The sequence below is a fragment of the Bubalus bubalis genome, chromosome 12 (assembly GCF_019923935.1).
Source record: "Bubalus bubalis isolate 160015118507 breed Murrah chromosome 12, NDDB_SH_1, whole genome shotgun sequence".
NCBI lineage: Eukaryota > Metazoa > Chordata > Mammalia > Artiodactyla > Bovidae > Bubalus > Bubalus bubalis.
The window spans coordinates 97272402-97292759 of NC_059168.1; the positions used below are offsets into that span (position 1 = coordinate 97272402).

At 50.2% G+C, this 20358-nt stretch overlaps 2 protein-coding genes across 16 annotated transcripts in view; one reads left to right on the forward strand and one right to left on the reverse strand.

The window, feature by feature from the left end:
• Window positions 1-20358, forward strand: part of RALGPS1 (Ral GEF with PH domain and SH3 binding motif 1) — a 295395-nt gene that overhangs the window by 134944 nt on the left and 140093 nt on the right. The gene's annotated exons all lie outside the window — the stretch shown is intronic.
• The window catches only part of ANGPTL2 (angiopoietin like 2), a 36133-nt gene continuing 33649 nt past the window's right edge, over window positions 17875-20358 (reverse strand). For both annotated transcript variants that reach the window (XM_044926353.2, XM_025262384.3), the window contains exon 5: window positions 17875-19579. In XM_044926353.2, the coding sequence (XP_044782288.1) occupies window positions 19380-19579 (200 nt within the window). In that variant the 3' untranslated portion in view covers window positions 17875-19379. The remainder of the gene's footprint in view (window positions 19580-20358) is intronic.

Genomic DNA, 20358 nt, shown 5'->3' on the forward strand with positions numbered 1-20358 from the left:
GCTCTCTAATAATGACATATAAATTGTCTCTACATTTTTGCTATTAAAATTCTGCAGTGGCCATCCCTGTTGCATAAATTTCCTACGTGTAATTATGATTATTATCTTCTAAGAGATTCCTGGAAGTGTGATTACTGGGTCAAAACTTGATGTGAAATTTTATGCCTTTTCATATGTATTTTCAAAACGCTCTCCATAGAGGTTATAACAATTTATGTTCACATTAGCGGGCAAAGAAATTGCCTGTTTTCCCCATGTGCACAAATGCTTTCTGTCTTCATGTGCTTTTTTTCCTTTATCATTCCTTTTTTTTCCTTTGCCAGTTTGACAGGTGAAAAATACTTCTTATAGTTTGGTTTTCACAGTTATGCTACTTTTATGATATAAAATAATACTAAGAACTAGGGAAATTAAGATTTTATGGATATGACCCCTAATATTTTCAGAAATCTAGTGCAAGTTTTTTGAGATAACATTTCTGACAACTTTTAAATGTCCTCTATGAGCATTGTGTATTCAGTTTTTAAATTCCTTTAAAACTAATTTGGAAAATTAAACTTTAGTAGAAAATTGTTCATTTGATCCAAGTTTTAAAAATGATTAGCATAAAGGTTTTCCTCACTTAGTTTGTTTTGACTGAAAAGTTTTGTGTAACTGCTTATACATTTTAACCTCCCGTGTATATGAGGTTATATTTGCTTTGCATTCCTAATAGTGTGCATTTTCATTTTCTCTTTCTTTTTTTTTAATTTGCTTTGCCAGAGGTATGTCTGTTGGTCTTTCCTAAGGATTAGACTCTGTGTTTGTGTATCAGTCCACTGTCTTCCTGCTTTCTAATCTGCTATATTCCATCAGTCTAGGATGTGCCTTTTCCCTCTGCATTTTTAAACCTCTCACATTGGGGCGCATCTTTCAATTGGTGGTAGCAAAGCATTGTGACACTGGTTAATTGGCAGCAGTTCCTTACGATACGTAAAGTAATGGTGCATCCTAAATTTATAACAGATGACATCCTAAATTTGATGAAATATGGAATTTATTCTTTTGTCTCTTACGATTCATTTCTTCTGCTTTCCTTAAAGTTGTTTTGTTATTGTAAACAAATTATTGGCTTATTTGTGTATACATTATTCTTTCCACTTTCATTGGAAAATAGTTACTGGTATACATTTCCCTCTAATTGATGCTTTTGTTGTATCCTACGCGTTTAAATGTATAGTATGCTCATGATAGTCTTAAAAGTGTTCAATAATTATAGTTTCAATTTTTCTTTTATGCAAGTGTTATTTAAGGTAGTGGTGTTTTAAATTTCCAAGGGCTTGAGTTTTTTGTTTTTGGTGTTTTTCAAATGGCTTTATTGAGTTGTAATTCATGTATCACCCATTTAAAATGTATAACCAGTGGTTTTAGAACATTCACAAAGCTCTGCAACCATCTGCAAAATCAATTTTAGAACGTCTTTATCACCCCAAAGAGAAACCCCGAACCTGTTTGTGGTCACTCCTTTTCCTCTAGCCACCTCCCTTCCACCCCCTCGCCTTCAGCCCTAGACAACTGCTAATGTACTTTCTGGCCTCATAGATTTGCTTATTTGGGACATTTCATATGAATTGAATTGTACAATGTGGTCTTTTATGACTGGCTTCTTTCCCTGAGTGTTATGTTTTCAAGGTTCATCCATGTTAGAGCATGATCAGTATTTCATTCCTTCTTATTGCCAAATAGTATTCCATTGAATGGATGCACCACGTTTTATTCTTTTAAAACTTTATTGATTTTATTTCTGGCTGTGCTGGGTCTTTGTTGCCATGCGGGTTTTTCTCTAGTTGCAGTGAACGGGGCTACTCTCTGGTTGCAGTACACGGGCTTCTCACTGCAGCAGCTTTTCTTGTCGCAGAGCATGGTCTCTGGAGCACCCACTCAGTAGTTGTGGCAACGCGCTTAGTTGCTCCACAGCACATGGGATCTTCCCGGACCAGGGATTGAACCCGTGTCTCCTGTATTGGCAGGTGGATTCTTTACCACTGAGTCACCAGGGGAGCCCCACCACATTTTATTTATCTGTTCATCATTTGAGGGACATATGAGTTGTTTCACTTTTGTGTTACTGTAGATAACACCACTATGAAGGGCTTTGGTTTTTAAGAACAGTCTTCTCTCTAATTTTTTCAATGTTGGTTTTAGGATATATGACCCATATGCTTTTGAGGTTTTTAAAAAAATGTTGATATTTATCTTGTGGTTTAATATAAGATCAATTTGTATAAATGTTTCATGGGTGCTGGAGAAGATGTAATCTCACAAGTTACTCTTATAATTACATTATAACATTCAGATTTTTCATTTTTGACAACCTGGTTGATCAGGAACAGAAATATATGTTAGAGTCACTTTGCATTTCTAATAGTTTCTGCCTTATGTTATTTCGTATACAGTTGGCCCTCTATACCTCTGGGTTCTGCATTCATGGATTCAGCCAACCCTGGGCTGAAAATATTTGAAAAAAGAAATCCACAAAGTTCCAAAAAGCAAAGTTTGAATTTGCCATATGCTGGCAACTATTTACATAGCATTTACATCGTATTAAGTATTATAAGTAACCCAGAGATGATTTAAAGTATAGGGGAGGGTGTGCGTAGGTTGTATGCAAATTCTATGGCATTTTACATAAGGGACTTGAGCATCCCTGGATTTGAGTATCTGCAGAGGTCCTGGGGCCAATCCCATGTGGATATCAATGACTGAATAGATGTTTTTAACAGTTGCAGATTTGTTATGAAGGGTCCCATACAAAATGATCTTGATTCCATTTATTATTTGCTTTTATTTCATTGATGTTGATTCTGTGAAATCTGATTTATTTTTCCTTTGCCTTCATTTTATAAATCTTTGACTGTATTTTGCATTTTGATATTTTAAGTTGTTTTGTCTTAAGTGTGATCCTTGAAAATCATATTTGTGTGTGATTGTGTGTGCTTAGTTGCTCAGTCGTGTCCGACTCTTTGCGACCCCATGGACTGCAGCCCACCAGGCTCTTTTGTCCATGGGATTCTCCAGGCAAGAACACTGGAGTGGGTTGCCATGCCCTCCTCCAGAAATCATATTTAGTTGGGCCCAATATGAGAGACCTTGCCTTTTAGTAGGGGAGTAAAAGTCTTTCCTGTGTTTGGACTTAAGCAATGTTATTGAATTATCATTCTTTTTTTTTTCTTTTATACTTTCTTATCCTTTCTTTGTTCTCATCTTATAGCTTGCTGTAAACTTAGTGTCCTTCCACCAGTGACCATGGGGGTGAATCACCATCTCAGATATGTAGATGGTTGGGCATGCCCAGCTGCCAAGCCCATTCCCACCTTGCCTGAGGCTGATGGATCGGAAAATGGGTTGGTGGCATTAGGGTGGGGGCAACCCCTGGTTTAACTAGCACAGGTGCTCCAGGGTTAAGGATGGCCTCTTCTCTCTCATAAAATGATCACTAGAATTGCTGTTGATCCCCTGCTTCCTCTGCGCCTGGCACTTGGCTAGGTGCTTTAATGCGTCAACTCAGTGGACGCTCACCATGGCCCAGTGAGTAAGCAGGTGCTGAGAGGTTGCCTCGGGTCACATAACAGGAGCACGGCAGAGCCAGGCCTTGGCCCAGATGGCCTGGCTGTCAGCCCTCGGCTCTGACGCTGCCCTCTCCCAACTCCCCACCTCCACTGCTCAGGTCGTTATCCGCCCTTTCAATTGTCACCTGTATGTCCTCTGCTATTTATGACTTGTGGATGGTCTCCATCGGGCACTAGTATGGTGGGATTAATAATACACTTGCGATTAATACTACAGTGGGGTTGATGCACTTTATACAAGTAGGATAAATTGTCTCGGCACTTTGCCGTGACACTGCTCGTGGACCACAAAGTAGTGCGGTCTTGGGCTTCTGAAGGATCGGTCACTGGACCTCAGCCAAGGGCAGACTGGACCAATACTGTCTCCCCTTGCTAACCTATGTCCCTTCTCATCAGACTAAGCGTATGCTTCCAGACCCCTCCCCTTCAGATGAGTCCCCCGTTCAGACCGCTGGCCAGATGCCCCTCATGAGTGACCACGTCAGGCCAAAGGACAGGTCCGCTCTTCCATCGGACACATAGCCTGTGCCCCAGTCCAACGCCACTGAGTTTCTGGACAGACCCCCTCTGCTTGTCCTTGGTCATCTCATCTTAGCTGCCTTCCTGGCAGGTCCTCCCTGAGAGGTTCCGTGTGGGCCTCTGTTCTCCCGGAAGACCCTCCTGCTGGCCCCCGAGTGAGCCCCGCTCCATGGCCTGCTCCTGCCCCTTCAGCCCCACGAGGCTCTCCCTCCCCTCTTAAGCCAGCTGGGCTGCACTTCTCATCCTCACACCAGAACGACTCCTGACACGTACACGTCAGATGGAAAGAACAGGAGGCGGATCCACCGAGCTTTCTGTCCTCAGGACGCTATGTGAGGGTTTACGATGGGGTGTGGGGGTGCATGATTTCATTAAAAAGGATGAAACCAGACCCCATCCTGAGGGCAGCCGGGGCCTCCCTGCCCTCTGTGGCCGTGGAGAGACCCTGCCCAAATGGAGGTTGTGGTTTTAGTACTAGATTCCTCTTGAAAACCCAGCTTGTCCTAGGGATGGATTTGTTTATCAAAAGAGGAAAAGTTACATAATTCCTGGAAAGTACAATATAGGAAAAAATGTCTGAAACCATTTCTCTTTCCCCTGGCAACGTCCTCACAGTAGGTCTTTCCCTGGGGGAGAGGGAGTTATTCTTTGGGAGGGACTTGAGGTCAGTCCTTGATATTTCCAGCTGCTGTGTTCATTTAGTTCCTGCGTGAGACCTCGAACGCTGCTTCAGTGGTTATTTGCCTCTGATAGCAAGTATGGGTTTTCCTTTGGTAACGATTCTTTTAAACCGCTGTGGAAGGTTCGACACCGCCTGGTTTCCAGGGACCGACCGTTCCCACCCTTGTCGCTTACTCCATGTAAAGATCGCCTCATGTAGTGCTAGCTGTTGTTATTAACCGTGTGGGTGTGTGTTCCAGCTCCTTTCGATGCAAATTTTAGAGCCAGTTGGCTGCACTTTGGTGCACTGTTTCTCGTGAAACATAATTTAAAAAACACGGAGGGAAAAACTTACCGCATTTTAAAAATAAGACTCTCTTTGTCTCAAAAAGTTTATTCCCATTTACTTCAGAGTGCAAAAACAGTGGTGGGAAATAGTCGAGTCAGTTATTTGTAGCTTAATTTTATCTGACAGCAACTCCTTATAAATACCCAGTTTGGGTCAAAATGATAACAGAAGCAGGCCATGAGCTGTGAAGAGTAGCTAACAGCATTTGTTTCTAAGCAGCCTTTATTGACTTACAGGGTGTTTGGTTTTTAGTACCTATAATTCCCTCCAGGAAATAGCTAAATCAAATTAGGAATGTAATGGATTTTAAAAGGGTTAGAGCCTGATTCTAAAAGTAACTATAGGCAATGTGGAAAATGGTGATCTCTCTCAAGGAACAAAAACTAGGCATCCTGACAGTTCTGAATAGTAAAGAGAACATTTAGATTCTTGGTAAATTTACCCAGACTTCTAATATGTGAAGTACATTTCTAGAATCTAAGCTGTTCCTTCAAACAAGCAAACCCTTGCATTTTTTTAAAAAAAGTAAGGCTTTATTTTCAGATAGAGACTCTGAAGTTTAAAATAAAGGCAAGTTGTTTCCAGATTCAGAGTATAAAGTTAACAGGCCTAAACTGAGGGATATCTAAAGGATTTTGGAAAAGAAATAGTTATTGGCCAAAAAGAAGGGTTTAACCCCGATGCCCCAAAGCCCCCAGAACAGGTGGCAAGGGAGGGGCTCCCGCTCTGGGCCTGAGGGCAGCACACACCAAGCCCTTTGCAGGGTGGGTGTCGGACTCCGGTTCTGCTCCCGTGGAGCTCACGGCCCAGATCTGATCACCGGCAGTGCATTAGAAACCAAATGAGCTGAGCACCATGGCGGGAAAGGCAGAGAAGCAAATAAAGGGGGCCCGTCCCAAGCTGGGGGCCGGAAGCCCTAAAAGATGAGTAAGCTGAGTGAGGAGGTGGGATGCGAGCGTCCCAGACAAAGAAAACAGCTTGTGCAAGAGCCTCGAAGTAGGGGAAAATGACGTTTGTTGGAAAAACTGGCTGGAGAGTAGTGAATGCTGGGGGCACAGGGCGGGAGGGTCGTGAGAAGCAGCTGGAGTGAGAGGGAGGTGAGGTCTCTTAGGGCCTAGACACTCTGAGTGGGAGCTCAGGGTCCAACACCCACGAGCAGTGGAGGATCAGGAGGGTTTAAGAGTACGGGCGTGGCTGGCTTACGCTTCCCTGGAACATGGGTCTCCTGGCCAACAGCAGATGCCGGGCTTAGAGAAAGTCAAGCTATAAGGGGGAAGGCCAGGCCGGTGACCATGCAGAAGCCTGTGGCACATCACTGTATTTGAGAAATTGTTGGGGGTGGGAGAGGGAAAGCCCTTTTGAAAGCAGCTCATTTTTGAGCAAAACCTTGGAAAGACCTAAAACAGACTTCGGTGAGCATGTCTGCCTGATGGAGATGCATCATCAGGATGAGGGAGATGGCGTCTCCCTGTACCTGGGCTTTGGGGATGAAGATGTGTGTGCATTCGAGCAGAGACGAAAGGGCATGGACATAACGCTCTCTTGATTGTTCCTCCACAAGGCAGGAGGGCTTGAGCTGAAGGATGCCAGCAGAGCTTCTGCTTCCCCTTTGGTGGGGGCCTCCGCCACCCCAGGACCAAAGTTGGGTGGCTCCCAAGTCAGGGTGACCACAGTGTTATCCAGCTGTCCCCAGGCTTGTCAGCATTAAGGGCAATCCTTTCCTTTAATGCCCAATTGAAAAAATTCCATTCCACATGCAGGAAATCCAGTCTTTTTTCCCTTCAGTTTCCCCACCCCACGTGTTTGCAAGACTCCCCAAGGAATACTCATTTGTTCCACAGATCCATCCTGGTCGTTCCTGGAGCCTCAGCCTGCTGCCTGGCCGCAAACCTCTGATCCCTCCCTCCAGTCATCTCCTGCTTTCCTACCCTGTCTCTCCAGCTGGACCCGTGTGGATCCAGGCTCCTCTTTCCTTAGCGGGGGAAGCACAGCTTGGGGCTGGCTAAGGGATGTCGAGGCCATAGAGAAAAGCCTGCATTCTAGAAAGCCTGCTCCTGGAGCCCAGGGCCATGCTCCTTGCCTTCTCTACCCGATAGCCGCAAGCTGCAGGCCCTGACCTGCTGCCCTCTCTCCTGAGCCCTGAGAGCCTTAGATCAGGTCTCTTCTTCCCCCAGATCAAGGCATCCACCCCCTCAGTGGCCCAGCAGGCAGGCAAAAGCTATGTGCTTCTCAGTCAGCAGAGTAACACGAAGACACAACGCATCTGCACAGAAGGAATCCTTTCCCATTATTTTGTCTAGTCGTCAGCTGCATATGATCTCAAACCTCTCCCTTCCAGACAGGATTTTGCCTTTACTTTTGCAATCTCAGGATTTGTTACCTGAAAATCCACCATTTATCTGGGACTTCACAGTCCTGCTCAGTTTTTACAAAAAGCTAGTGGATGCGGCTTCCTTGGTGGCTCAGTGATAAAAAAAAATCCACCTGCCGATGCAGGAGACACGGGTTCAGTCCCTGATCCAGGAAGATCCCACATGCGGAGGGGCAACTAAGCCCATGCACCATGATGACTGAAGCCCACGCACAGAGAGCCTGTGCTCAACAACGAGAAGCCACCTCAATGAGAAGTCCATGTACCGCAACTGGAGAGTAGCCCTCCGCTCGCCACAACTAGAGAAAAGCCCGAGCACAGCAACGAAGACCCAGTGCAGCCGAAAATAAAGAAATTAATTAAAACTTTTTAAAAAGCCAGTGGATGTTATTAATACCCCCATTTTGCAAATGAAGGAATCCCTACAATTTCACTTATGACCTACCAAAGTCGTATGCCAGCTGGATACCAAGTTTAACTCAAGACTTCTTGTTCACGGCTGGGGTTCCACCCACCTTAACTTATGCATCCTCTGTTTATCATCTCTGTCTCCATGGAGAGAAACAATGTGGGAGGAAAACACGCTGGAGGGGAGGTTTGTTTCTTCCATGCTCTGTGGCCCAGAGCTGAGCACCTTGTCACACTGGTCCCTTCTGGGGCACAGGAAGGACTTGCAGTCAGGTTTTCTCTGGGTCAAGCAGTTTTGTGTGATCCCCAGAAGGCCGTGAGAGCATGAGGCCATTTTTGTGCCAGCGAAGGTGTGTTTTCCTAGCAGGAATCGGTTAGAGTCATCAGGATGACTGCTCTCCTTTGACCTTTAGTCTTTGAGGGTCTAATTAGAATCTGACAGTAATAATAATGACGACTAGAGCACGCGTTTTTCACCACGTGGCAGGTGTTGCACCAAACGTCTTGCACACATTGTTTCATTTAATCTTCCCAGCTCCTCTTCCTTTCAGGGAGGCACTGTTTTTTGTTTTTTTTTTAAACTTATTTACAGCTGCACAAGCTGAGAAAAACTCACTAAAATTTCACCACTTACTAGTGCCACTTTCTAATGGTGAGACCAGTTCTCAAACCCCAGTCTGACCCCAGTGCCTGGTAACCTCAGAAGATGCCGAATGTTCCTGCTAACAACCCTTTACCCTCTGGGGAAACCAGAGAGTGGGCAGAAAAGAGAATGTCGTGAGGACCCTCCTGTGTGGTACGGGGGGTCAAGATGGGAGAGGGAGGGCCCTGCCAGGGTCAGCCAGCCCTGAAGAGGTGAAGGGTTAGGGATGCAGGAAAGGCTAGAGTTTCTCCAGCCTCAGGACTCACCTGGGGCCGTTGGGATGTCTCTTTTGGGGGGAAAATAGCCCTGAGAATCTGAGAGATTTCACGTGATGGACAGCTCCTAAGACGGCCCCCCATGTTTCCTTCTGTAGCCCCTCCCCTGGGGCACGGCGGGACACGCTGACTTGCTACCAGCAGGTTGAGTGTGACGGAAGTAACGGGACATCCCTCCAGGCTTCAGTTATTAAAGGACTGTTTCTCTGGGGGGTGTTGCTGTCTTCTTCCTCCCTCTTGGTGCAGACATCCATGGGGAATCCAGCTGCTCAGTATTTGGCAGTCCTGTGGAGAGGCCGGTGGCGAGGGTTTGAGGCCTGCCAGGAGGCACATGAGTGAGTTCAGAAGCACATCCCGCCCAAGTGGAGCCTCCAGAGGAGACACAGCCCCGGCCGACAGCTTTACTGCAGTCCCACGGGGCACGTGAGCCAGAGACACACCCAGCTGAGACACACCCAAACACCTGACCCACAGAACTGCAAGATGGCAAATATTCATTATTGTAGCTGCTAACTGGCGTGGGGGGCGGTGATTCGTTGCACAGCGATGGATAACCAGCGCATGGCCCCACCTGTGTCACTGCCTCCCACGTGTTGGTTTGTGGTTTCCTCATCTGTGCTGGACCAAAACCAGCTGTAAAACTCAACACACAAACGACTGTCAGGGTCTCAGTGTTAAAAAAAAAAAAAAGACTTGAACTGCCTGAAGTGTACTCAATCATCCATTGCACACATATTTTGTATGGACCCGCCATGGGAATTCAAGAGATGCTGCAGAAACAGAGGGCAAAACAGTGTCCTCAAGGTGCCCACGGACTTGCCGCAGGAGACACAGCAGGCCCCAGGCTGCATTAGGAGCAGGTTACAGTCAGGGCCAGAGAGAGACAGAGAGGCAAGTTCTAACTGCAGGAATCAGGAAATGCCGAGCTACCCCACAGGGCGGCCTACACGATGGTGGAGCGAGCCAGCAATTCCTGTAGGTATTTTGGGTTTGCTGTATCAACGGAAGTCCAGAGCTGAGACCTGCTCCCTTGTGAAGGTAGGGCCGACCCAGAAAAAGGACGTAATTTCTGTTGACAATCTCCCAAACAGAGCAGATGCCTCAGGCTGAACTCCAGACTATGGAAAGCAGGCTTTAGGGAGGGAAAGACTCCTTTTCTCCCCCTCTCTGGTCTTTAGTCTCTGGGGTCTGGGCTTCTAGTGGTGAAGATGGAGGTGTGTACCCTTGGGCTGTGGGTGCTGAGCTGATGTCTGCAACAAGGGACTAGTGTGGGGACAAAGAGGAAGGAATTACTTCCTACCTGCTCTTGACTGTTTATGGAGAGGACTCTGTGAACCCATAAATTCAGGGCAAGCCACTGATCCTCAGATTCCTTAGATGTATGCTATTTTCTGTTTACTTTTTGGAGACAGTATATCAGAGTAGTTAAGAGCCAGGGGCCTGCTGGCCAGCCACTTTCTTTTAGGTCCTGACTCCACCGCTCATTAGCTGAGTAATCTTGGAAATGTTACTTGCTTCCCCTCTGCCTCCCTCCATGGTCTTTAAAATGTGAATAATCACAGGATTTACCTCATGGGGTTGTTGGGAAGGGAAAATTGTTGCATGCAGCGAACCCCAGATAATCTTCTACACGGAGTAAACAATAATTGTTTGCTGTAAAATATTTATCATTAAAAAAAAAAAACTCAATAAGAAAAAAGACTGTCAGATGGCTCTCTGGGACAAGCAGGAAGTTCTGGGTCCCTCTCAGAAGCTATTTTTGAGAGGAGGAAATCCTCTAGGGCAGAGGTGGTGAATTCCAGCTGCTCTGTGAGCAAGAACGGTGCCTGAGGACAAGCTGATGAGGCCCGAAAGGTCCCAGGAAGTTATCCTCAGAAAGGCCTAGAGTAAGGCATCCAGGTCTTCAGTGTCCCGTGAGCGCCTGTTCAGGGCCGGAGTGCTGGGGGGCAGTGGGGGCGAGAGCTCCACTTCGTGCGGCCAGGAAGGCTGTGCCCAGTGGTGCCATTCTGCTCGCACTGATCGTTTTCATTTGTTGCTGTTGTTCAGTCGCTAGGTCGTGTCTGACTCTTTTGTGACCCCCTGGACTGTAGCCCGCCAGGCTCCTCTGTCCATGGGATTTCCGAGTCAAGGATACTGGAGTAGGTTGCCATTTCTTTCTCCAGGGGATCTTCCTGACCCAGGGATCCAACTCTCATCTCTTGCGTCTCCTGCATTGGCAGGTGGATTCTTTACCACTGAGCCACTTGGGAAGCCCACTGATCCTTTTACAAACTCTTAAAATGACAGAAGTAACACATTGTTTGTTGTAAAACTTATTTACCTTAGAAAGTCTCTGCTTTGCAGAGGCGGCCAGTGCTGACAGGTGGGTGTATCCTTCTGGGCACTTGAATCCACACATACAAGTATCTGGGCACGTGGGGGTGTGCGAAGTCTTGCCCTTTTTAACCAAACTGGGGACATTTGGGTAAACAGCCTGTTTTGCACCTTACTTTTTGTTCCCCTTGCAGTGCAGTGGGTATTATTCAGTGGCAGCAAGCACCTGACTCCTGCATTCTTCCCCGTGGCTCCGTGGCACCCATGGCCACGTGGTGGCCTGTCAGACTGGGGCCTGACATGAGTTGATTTGTTTGGCCCCAGTTGATGAACACTTAGGTCGTTTGTACTTTTCCCCCTGGACGGATGCTGTGGCAGAGAACACCTTTGTGCGTGTGTCTTTGCTCACCTGCCAGGGCATTTCTGAAACACTGTGAGTGGAGGTGGAACTGCTGGGTGAAGACGACGAGTGCTGCTGGTGAGGACCACTCTGGGCTGCACTGCGCTCCCACCAGCTGTGCCTACCCGCCTGTCTTCTCTACTCCCAGCAGCGCCGGCCTTCACCTACCAGTGACTTACGATGAAATGACAGGGGAAGGAGGGCCTGTAGTTTTAATACACGTTTCTCCACCCACAAGTTCTTTGTGCAGATAAGCTCTGCTTCCTGCTTCAAGGCTATGCTCCCTGGGCCTGGGCTAGGCAGCCAGGCCGTCCGGCCTCCCACCCGGCTGTCCTTGCTTCCTGCCTTTCGTCCTGAATGTCCTTCCTCAGTCCCCCTCCCCGCATCCCCAGCACAGCTCTGTGCTGCCCTTTGGAGAGGCGCTGACAGACATCCACACCCAGCACACTCGCCTCGGGCTGGGTCAGCTTCCCCAGCTCCAAGGAAGCTGTGTGATTCTTCTAATTCTCCCACTCTCTGAGGTGACTGGGGTGTGGGCCTGTGTCTAAACACAGCTCCAGAGGCAATTCTAATTCCATTCCCTCTTAGCTACTCCCTCTGGATTACTTAGCCACTTGGGAGGGGCTCTGCTACGGGTCAGGGCCAGTGTGGCCAGTTCACCCTTGCCCAGGGAGCTGTCTTCCTCATGTGAGACGTCCCTCAGCTCCAGGAGGGCACACGTACCACCTCAGGCAGAAGGGGTCACCCCTGACCAGCCTGTGGAGACAGATGTATCATGACCATTGGCAAGCGGGGGAGGTGCTGCTTGTGGAAGTGCTTGGGGAAGGCTGCACAGATGGGAGGGATTATCTGTGTCTGGGCTCCCATGTGTGGGTGAGCTGGCCTGGGATGCCCCAGGTCAGGAGAGATGGGAGTACTGGAGTGCCCCAGGGATAGTAGATACCAAGACATGTGTCCACAAGTGGCAGAATCCCAGACTGGGGCTGATTGTGGCCTCACTGTGAGATCTGAGAGACTAGCCAAGCAAGCCCGGGTCCTGAAGCTGTGGAGATGGGAGACAAGCCAGCACAGCGGGGACCCAGTTACCAGATGGTGCAGACCAAGGCTTGGATGAGATGGAATTGGTACACGAGGTGACGGCCAGACCAGCCACAAGCAGGACACTCCCCGTGCCAAAGGGCGAGGCTTAGTCCCTAGATTGTCTGACAAGAGAAAAGGAGAAAGGCAGAGCCAGCCCTGTGAGTCCTGGCAAAGGACCGGAAGCCCCAGGAAGCTGAGCAATGTCCTCCATCACTGCCCTTACTCTTCTCTGCCGTCAGCATGGGGCTAAATTGGGCAAACAGCCCTGGCCTGACTTCCTGACATCTGGGGCCCTACCGTCTATCCGGCTGCTTCTGCACAGGCAGGCTGGCCGGCCACCTCACACATCTGCTTCTGTGGGCAGCAGACTCCATGCCTCATGATCCTCAGACATACAGGGGCGCAATGATGGAGTGAGGGAGGAGCCTTAGTGGTTTCATTTCATCTTTGGGGACCAAGATCTAATCCTCCCAGAAGCAGGAGCTCAAGAGTCAGACAAGCTCAAGCTCAAACCCTGAGTGTCCCAGGCCCACATGTTCTCAGGCCAGTCACCTAGGGCCCGTGAGCCTCAAGTTCTGTTATGTCGAAGGGAGGCTAATTGTAGAACCCACCTCACAGGGTGGTTGTGAAGGTTGAGAGAGATGCATATGGTGCCTGGCGCATGGAAAGCACTCGCCCACAGGTGGTGGGTGGCATGAATGTTATCTAGAGGAAATAATACCTGGAAGAGCCCAGCAGCAGGGGACTCGTGGCCTCCTGTATCCATGGAGGCTGTTGAGAAACTCCGCGTATCCAGGAAGGGCAGGAAGAGCCCCATCTGGGCACAGCTGTGTGTCATTCTTAGTGACACAGCTGAGCCTGGGAGGGCAAGCGTCTGCAGGGGAGGAGCTGGGAATGGGACACGATGTAACGAGTAATGGACAGAATCCATCTAGCTGGCAAAGCGCGGTCTCCAACCACAGCTGGAGTATCGCCTGGACACCCTCTCGGGTACAGCGCCAGCTTTGACCTTTCCTCCCGTGGGACCCTGGGAACTTCCCCTACTCCTTCCACTGCCTTGAGCACCAGCAGCCGCGTGCCTTCCGCGCAGCTCTGCTTGGAGCCCAGTCCATAGAAGTGAGGTGGACGACCAGCTGGAACGGACCAGTCGGGTCCCCTGGCTGGGAGCTAGTCGGGGAGGAGAGGGCTTTCAGATCTTTGCTGGCACTCAGTCGGGGAGGACACGTGAGCTCAGAAATTCCGTGCTGGGAAAAGCAGATCCTCTCAATGAGAAACAGAGACCCTGCAGGCAAGGGGAAGGGGAAGGAAAGGGAGAGAGGCCGAGAGGCGGCCGCCTGGCCTCTTAGAAGGCCTTCCAGGCAGTTTCTGGTTCCTGGCCCTCGTGAGGCCCAGCTGCGTCCCTGCTCATGGACTCCGGGAGATACCTCGTGTCCTTATGTAACCAGCTTATTAAAGGAGCTGGACTCAATCAGGTGTAAGAAGAAACCGACTTTATTTTTCCCCAGTGTCCTTTCCAGCCTGCTCTGTGGATTAGCTCTTTTACCAGTCAACCCAGGGAACGCAGCAGGCCCCGAAGTCCCTCTGCTGTTAACAGTCACGTCCCTGCAGACCGTCCAGGGTAGGGCTCAGAAGCCTGGGCTCCCACAGCCTGGCCGGGCAGGAGGCCTGGGGTGGGGAGGCACACGCTCAGTCCACCAGAGCCCACCTCCCCCAGGGCCACTGAGTTTTGTGGCCCTCGGGGTGGGAACAGACGTGACAGACGAGGGGGAGGCAAGGGCCCATCTGATGTGGCCCCTGAGGTTGGAACCAGAGCTGGTGCCCTGTGCGCGTGCCCATCGCCAGCACGCACACTCTGTCTTTTCTTCGCTTTGCTCTCCTTTCTCCCCCTTTGCTGCTGCTTCTTCAGAATTTCCATCCTGGGCACCTCTGACTCAGCTCCCTTTGTGGGAGCAGTGCCCTTCCTTGGCCCCTGGACCTCCAGCACTGCCCCCTCCCCTCCATGCAGGCAGCCCCCTGGTTCCTAGGACCCATGTCCGGGCCTCCCTACCCCCCACTGTGGTCCTGCCCTTGGCTCGCAGTGCAGTACCGCTTCTCACTGCTTCCCGCCCCGGCCTGCAGACTTGAGACATGAGTCAGATGGTAGTGCTGACGCTCACCCACGCCAGGCTCCTGGAATGGTCCCTGGAAGCTCCTCTCACTAGACTTGAGTAGGGTGGGTGGGGAGCACCCACCCTCCCTGTGGTGGTGGGGAGCATAGCATGGGGACAACTCATCCTCTCCCCCCCGCCCACCCCAACTCCTTGGGATGCACTTTCTGAGCCTCCTACATAGCCCACAGATGGGCAGTCAGCTGATGCTGCAGAACCAATGTGGAGCCACCCCCTCACAGGGATGGTCCTGCACCTTGCTCCAGAATGTGGGAATCTTTGGCAGCTATTATTTTGTCCTTAGCCTTTCGAGCCTCAGGTAAAACTGAGGCAGAAAAAGTGGCTGTTTAACATTTTGTTGCACTTAAAAAATGTTCCCTTTTCTGTTTAATCCAGCTCTCTAGCTTTCCCTTACTGCAACTGAGAGTCTTTCCCAGACCATATACAACGGATGAGGTGCTCCTGGGAGATCAGGGGACCCTTGAGTTCCCACACAGCACCTGTGGATTATGAGCGTCGTGGACCCCCGCCCCGTGTTTGCAGTAGTTCAAAGGTTTCTGTTTTCAGTCTTGGCTCAGATCCGCTTGGTTCGGGGGAGGGGTGCCATTCAGCGTCACTCTCTGTCTTCCCGCCATGTTCCCCGCAGGAGTCCAGGAGGCGGGTGCTCTCCATCCACCAGTGTTTCACTGACTTCCTCTTGGGTCTGTCTGTGGATCTGCTCACCATGGAGTCCTTAGTAGTAGGAGGAGCCCTGTGACTGTCCCCTTAGAAGTCCCTGGGCGGGCTGGGGGAGGAAGAGGGGTGTGGATGTGGGTTTGGTTGGGCCGAGTGCTGATGGGCTGCAAGTTGGCCGGGGAGTGACTCCTGGGGCACCAGAAGCTGTGCTCTGAGCACCGCCCTTTCCTCTCCCTGTTCTCTTCTATGATGCTGTTGGTTTGGCAAACTGCTCACCTTCCACCATTTTACCCCAGGGAGAGTGGATTTCCTAGTCTCTAGTGCGCTTATTCCTTCCTCTCCTTCCATGTAGCTGGGATATGATTTAACCAAGACTCAGTTTTAGGTATCAGGGTGGGTGGGGCTTGGTGAGATGGTCGGATGGCATCACTGATTCAACGGACAGGAACTTGGGTGAACTCTGAGAGATGGTGAGGGTCAGGGAGGCCTGGCGTGCTGCAGTCCATGGGGTTGCAGAGAGTGGGACATGACTTAGCGACTGAATGACAACAACAGCAGCTTTGGGTATTGGGGTGAGTGGGGCTTGGAGAACGGTGGTGTCATGCCCTGCTTTCGTTTGATTCCCAGCCAGTTGAGAAAAAAAGTTGCTACCCCTCATCCCCCTTTCCCGAGCTCGCAGCTCCGGGGTTTGTACAGACAACCAATGACAGGTTAGGTTAGGCTCTGTCTTCCTCTATCTTCTATCCTTGCGTGCCACACGCTCCACTCCAGGTATCCAAGGGTGGGGTGGGCATGGTCTGGGCCAAAGTTGAGGAGCCTTGGTAGTGTCCAGATTCCACTGTGACCCCCGCCACTGACTGGGGGTTTGGGAGAAGGGAGTTGAGAACTCTTTCCTTAGAGCCTGACACCCAGAACCTTCTGGAATAATCCTGCAGGTGCATTTTTACCAGCACTTTGGCTGCAAGCCCCACTTGCTCCCCTACTGTGGAGTGAGAACAATAGTCCCTCCTTCACAGGCTGCTGTGAGGTCGCATACGTGGACACAAGTCCAGTTCCCAGCACTCAGTAAGCTTCAGTAAGCATCAGTCTCTCCACACGACCGCTCTGCCAGAAAAGGCTCTCGTGTGGCACCATTGCTTGGTTATCACGAAGAGAGATTGGTGAGTCCAAAGGTTTAAGTGCCTTTCAAATGTTGATATATACATTGCCAGACTGCTCTTCAGAAGTATTGAATCAGTTTATGCTTCCATCCAGAGTACACGGAGTACGTGTTTCCTCTCTATTCCCTTGTCAACGTGGAGACTGGCCTTTTGTCATCTTTGCCAGTCCGCCAGGCGCCATGTGATGGTCTCTGCTTGATTTAATGTAGCTCTCTGGTGATTACTGAGGTTGGCCTCTTTTCTTGTCTACTGGCCACTTGTGAGTCTTTCACTGCGTTTGTGTGCTTCACCAAGTTTTCTGTAACAGTGTTTATATCTTTCTTCATAATTTGAAAGAGTTCTTGGCACAGCATGAATGTCAATCCTAAATTTTTCTCTCATTTAGTATTTGCTTTTCAATCTTGGTCATGTTTTATTTTGCTTTGTTTGTCAGAGGGCAAAAAAATATGGTATTTTCTTTAGTCCTATCCCTTGTCTTTTCCTTTATGGTTTTGGGGTTTCCTGTCGTGCCCAGAAACGCCTTCCCTGTCCACCAAAGGTGGTTCTGGCAGCTTGTGTGGAAGTCATATTGGAACGAGGAAGGCGAAGGCACAGGGCTCCTGGTCTGGTGGGGAGCCTCAGTCAAGGGGAGAGGGGAGGAAGGCCTATACCAAGGCAGAGAAGAGGCCTTGCGCGGAGGGATGGTGGACCATGGCCAGGGAGAGGCAGGAGTCCTTGCTTCTGGCCCGAGCAGTTGAGTAGGTGTGCCTGCTCAGTTGTGTCTGACTCTTTGCAATCCCATGGACTGTAGCCTTCCAGGCTCCTCCATCCTGGGAATTCTCCAGACAAGAATACTGGAGTGGGTAGCCATTCCCTTCTCCAGGGGATCTTCCCAACCCAGGGATCGAACCCAGGTCTCCCACCTTGCAGGCACATTCTTTACCATCTGAGCCACTAGAGAAGCCCAGAGCACTTAAGTAGATGGTGCCATTTGATGAAATGGGACCAGATCTGGGGAAGGGTGTTTTAGGGGTTGACTGCACTGCCTGTATCCATCAGAGACATCCAGAATACAACTGGACTTAAGGAGGCGGGACTCCAGAGAGCCTTCGTGGCCTGAGGTTCTGTCATGGGACTCCTGAGGGCGTGGGTGGCAACCAGGGATAGGGAGAGTGGAGTGTCATTTAATAGATTTCAGTGGATGAATCTCTTCCTGGTGTTACTCAAAGAGGCTGTGGTGTCGGAGGCCCCAGGAAGGCTTTCTAAAACAATAACGCACAATATAGATACATCCAAATAGCACAGATGGCTTTTATTGCAGATGTGTTATTACAAGGATAATCTGAGAATATATTAAAAAAAAAAAAACCCTCCCTTTTATATACACAAAACGTGCTACATGGTACACTTGTGAGACTGCTGAGGTAATAGGTACACAGCCGGACGCAAACAGTACCAAACGTTCCACCGTCTCACCCGCCCGCCCTGACCCATGCACCCTCCAGGAGGGTCTCACCTTCTTGTTCATCCCTCACTCCCTGCTTGGCAAGAGTCCCAGCAGTACCGAGCCTGATGCTTCAGGGCCAGCAACGTGCTGACCGAAGGCTCCGTGGCCCCTGGTTATTCAGTAACTCACGGCAAGTGGCCAGTTCTCGTTTTTGAGGCGCCTGGTCTCTGGGGAAGTGTAGTCTGGAGACGAGATGTGGACGCCAGTTGGCCTGAGACCATGGCACCTTTGGTCTGTAGCTGTTTGGGGCCCCCAGCAATTGGATGATGCTTTCTCTTCAGTTGAGCATCTTCTGGCAAGGTAGGCTGTTACTTCTGCGGAGGTTAAAATGACAGGTAGGCTAATTGTGACTGGAAGGTACGAGACTGAAATTAACCATTGTCCGTGTGGTCGAGAGCAAGCTTTGGGGCCTGACTTTCCCTTTCCTGACCACGTGGAGTCCAGACTGTTTCCTACTGAGAAGCTAGGGAATCTTGCCTGGGAAGAAAGAACAGGGGGACAGAAAAGGTGAGGAGTAAGTCGGCGAGGAGAGGAGAACAGGAAAGGTGCCTGGAACTCGAGCGGCTGGGACTGGAGTGCAAAAGGCACTTAGTGAACGGGGCGAGTGAATGCGCGGGCGGGTGGGCGGCTGGCTGGCTGGGGAGGTGGCGAACTGTCCTGAGAACGAGGAGAAGGCTAGAAATAGAGAGGGGAGGGTATTCTGAAACTGGGTTAGGTGCCAAAGAGGATCTTAAGCAAGCAGGTTGGGAAGCCCGGTGTGAGAGGGTAGCACTGTGGCCGGCCCTCGGAGCGGCCAGGCACGGGCACACCAAGCCCTGCTGTTGGAACTGGAGCGAAACGGTCCGCGATGCGCCCTCAGACTCAAGAAACACAACACGAACGAAGTGCTCTTCTCCTAAGAACAGAGCTGTCGTGAGCAGCCCTCAGCATCTGAGAGTTGAACACACACGTGTTTCAGTATATACGGCAAACCTATATATATGTATCTAGATATATGGCATGGCTATATATCTAAACGCATATATACGTGGCATACACACAGGTGCACGAGGTCGGCTCACACACGTGTATATTACGAAGGTACTTTGCAGGTGTGTTTTTATTGTAGGGACTTAATTTACTTAAGGAAAGACTTGTGTGCAGTCCTGTCCTGTCTGGAAACACGAAGGGCTGTCCGAGGTGGAGAGGAGTAGTAGGGACAGAGATCGGTCACATTTATCTGCTGCGGTGATTCGGGGAATCAGAGTCCAGCGTCCTGGTCCTCACGGTCCTGAGGGGGGCCAGCCTAGTGGAAGGTGTTGGGGTTGGGCCGGATCATCATCACCACCTTCTTGAGCGAGTAGGAGCCTCCACGGAACTCAGCCCAGTAGACCCCGTCCTGGTAGCGGCTCCGGTAGTGGCCCCCGCGGTACCAGACCCCATTGAGGTTGGAGTGGGCACAGGCGTTATACCACCAGCCGCCCTTCTGGTAGTGGGCGCAGTTGCCTGCAGGAGAGAAAGAGCGAGAAGATCAGGGAGGAGGTTTGACCTGTGTCCGCTGTTTGCTCTTGGGGGGCTTCCGAGGGACCCCTGCCCACTGGGGGGCATTTGGAACAAGGATGCCAGAGAGGCCACGGGGCCTCAGACCTGCTCAGACCATCCCTCTGACTGGGGCTCTGTGATCTTGGGTGAGCAACCTAACCTTGGTGAGCCCTCGAACACTCCTTGTAAAAGAAGGATGAGGCGATGCCCCGCACAAGGTAGGTAGGACCCACCTGGGAGCTGAAGGAGGCCGAGTACTAGCCCAGGGCTAGCTGTGGAGCAAGCACCGGGGAGGGCTCCACACCCCGGGTTTGTGCAGGAAACGGAAATCACCCAAAGTGGGCCGGTGGAGAGCCAAAGATTTTTTCTTAGGAATTCCTTTTTCATTGAAACTATTAGATCAAGAGTCTTTCAAGAGTGACAAAGGAAGTGTTTAAGATGAAATGTTCCATTATTCCTCCCTAGCCTGTCATCCAGCCAAATTTTTTTTTTTTTCCACAAAAGCAAGATAATTTCATAAAGTTTCTGGCACCCTCATATCATGCTGGATTGTGCTGCCAAGGACAAGCAGTTCAGAACACCAGTAAAAGTGAGGGCAGGGCACAAGTGGGCACGCAGGGGCATCGCCCTTCCCAGGAGTGGGGACGGCACTGTCAGGCCCGGGGGGCACCCCACTCAGGGGACTGGCTGCCTTACCAGGTTTGTGGGTTTTGTGACCCAGCGGGGCTGGCGGCTCTGCTCCA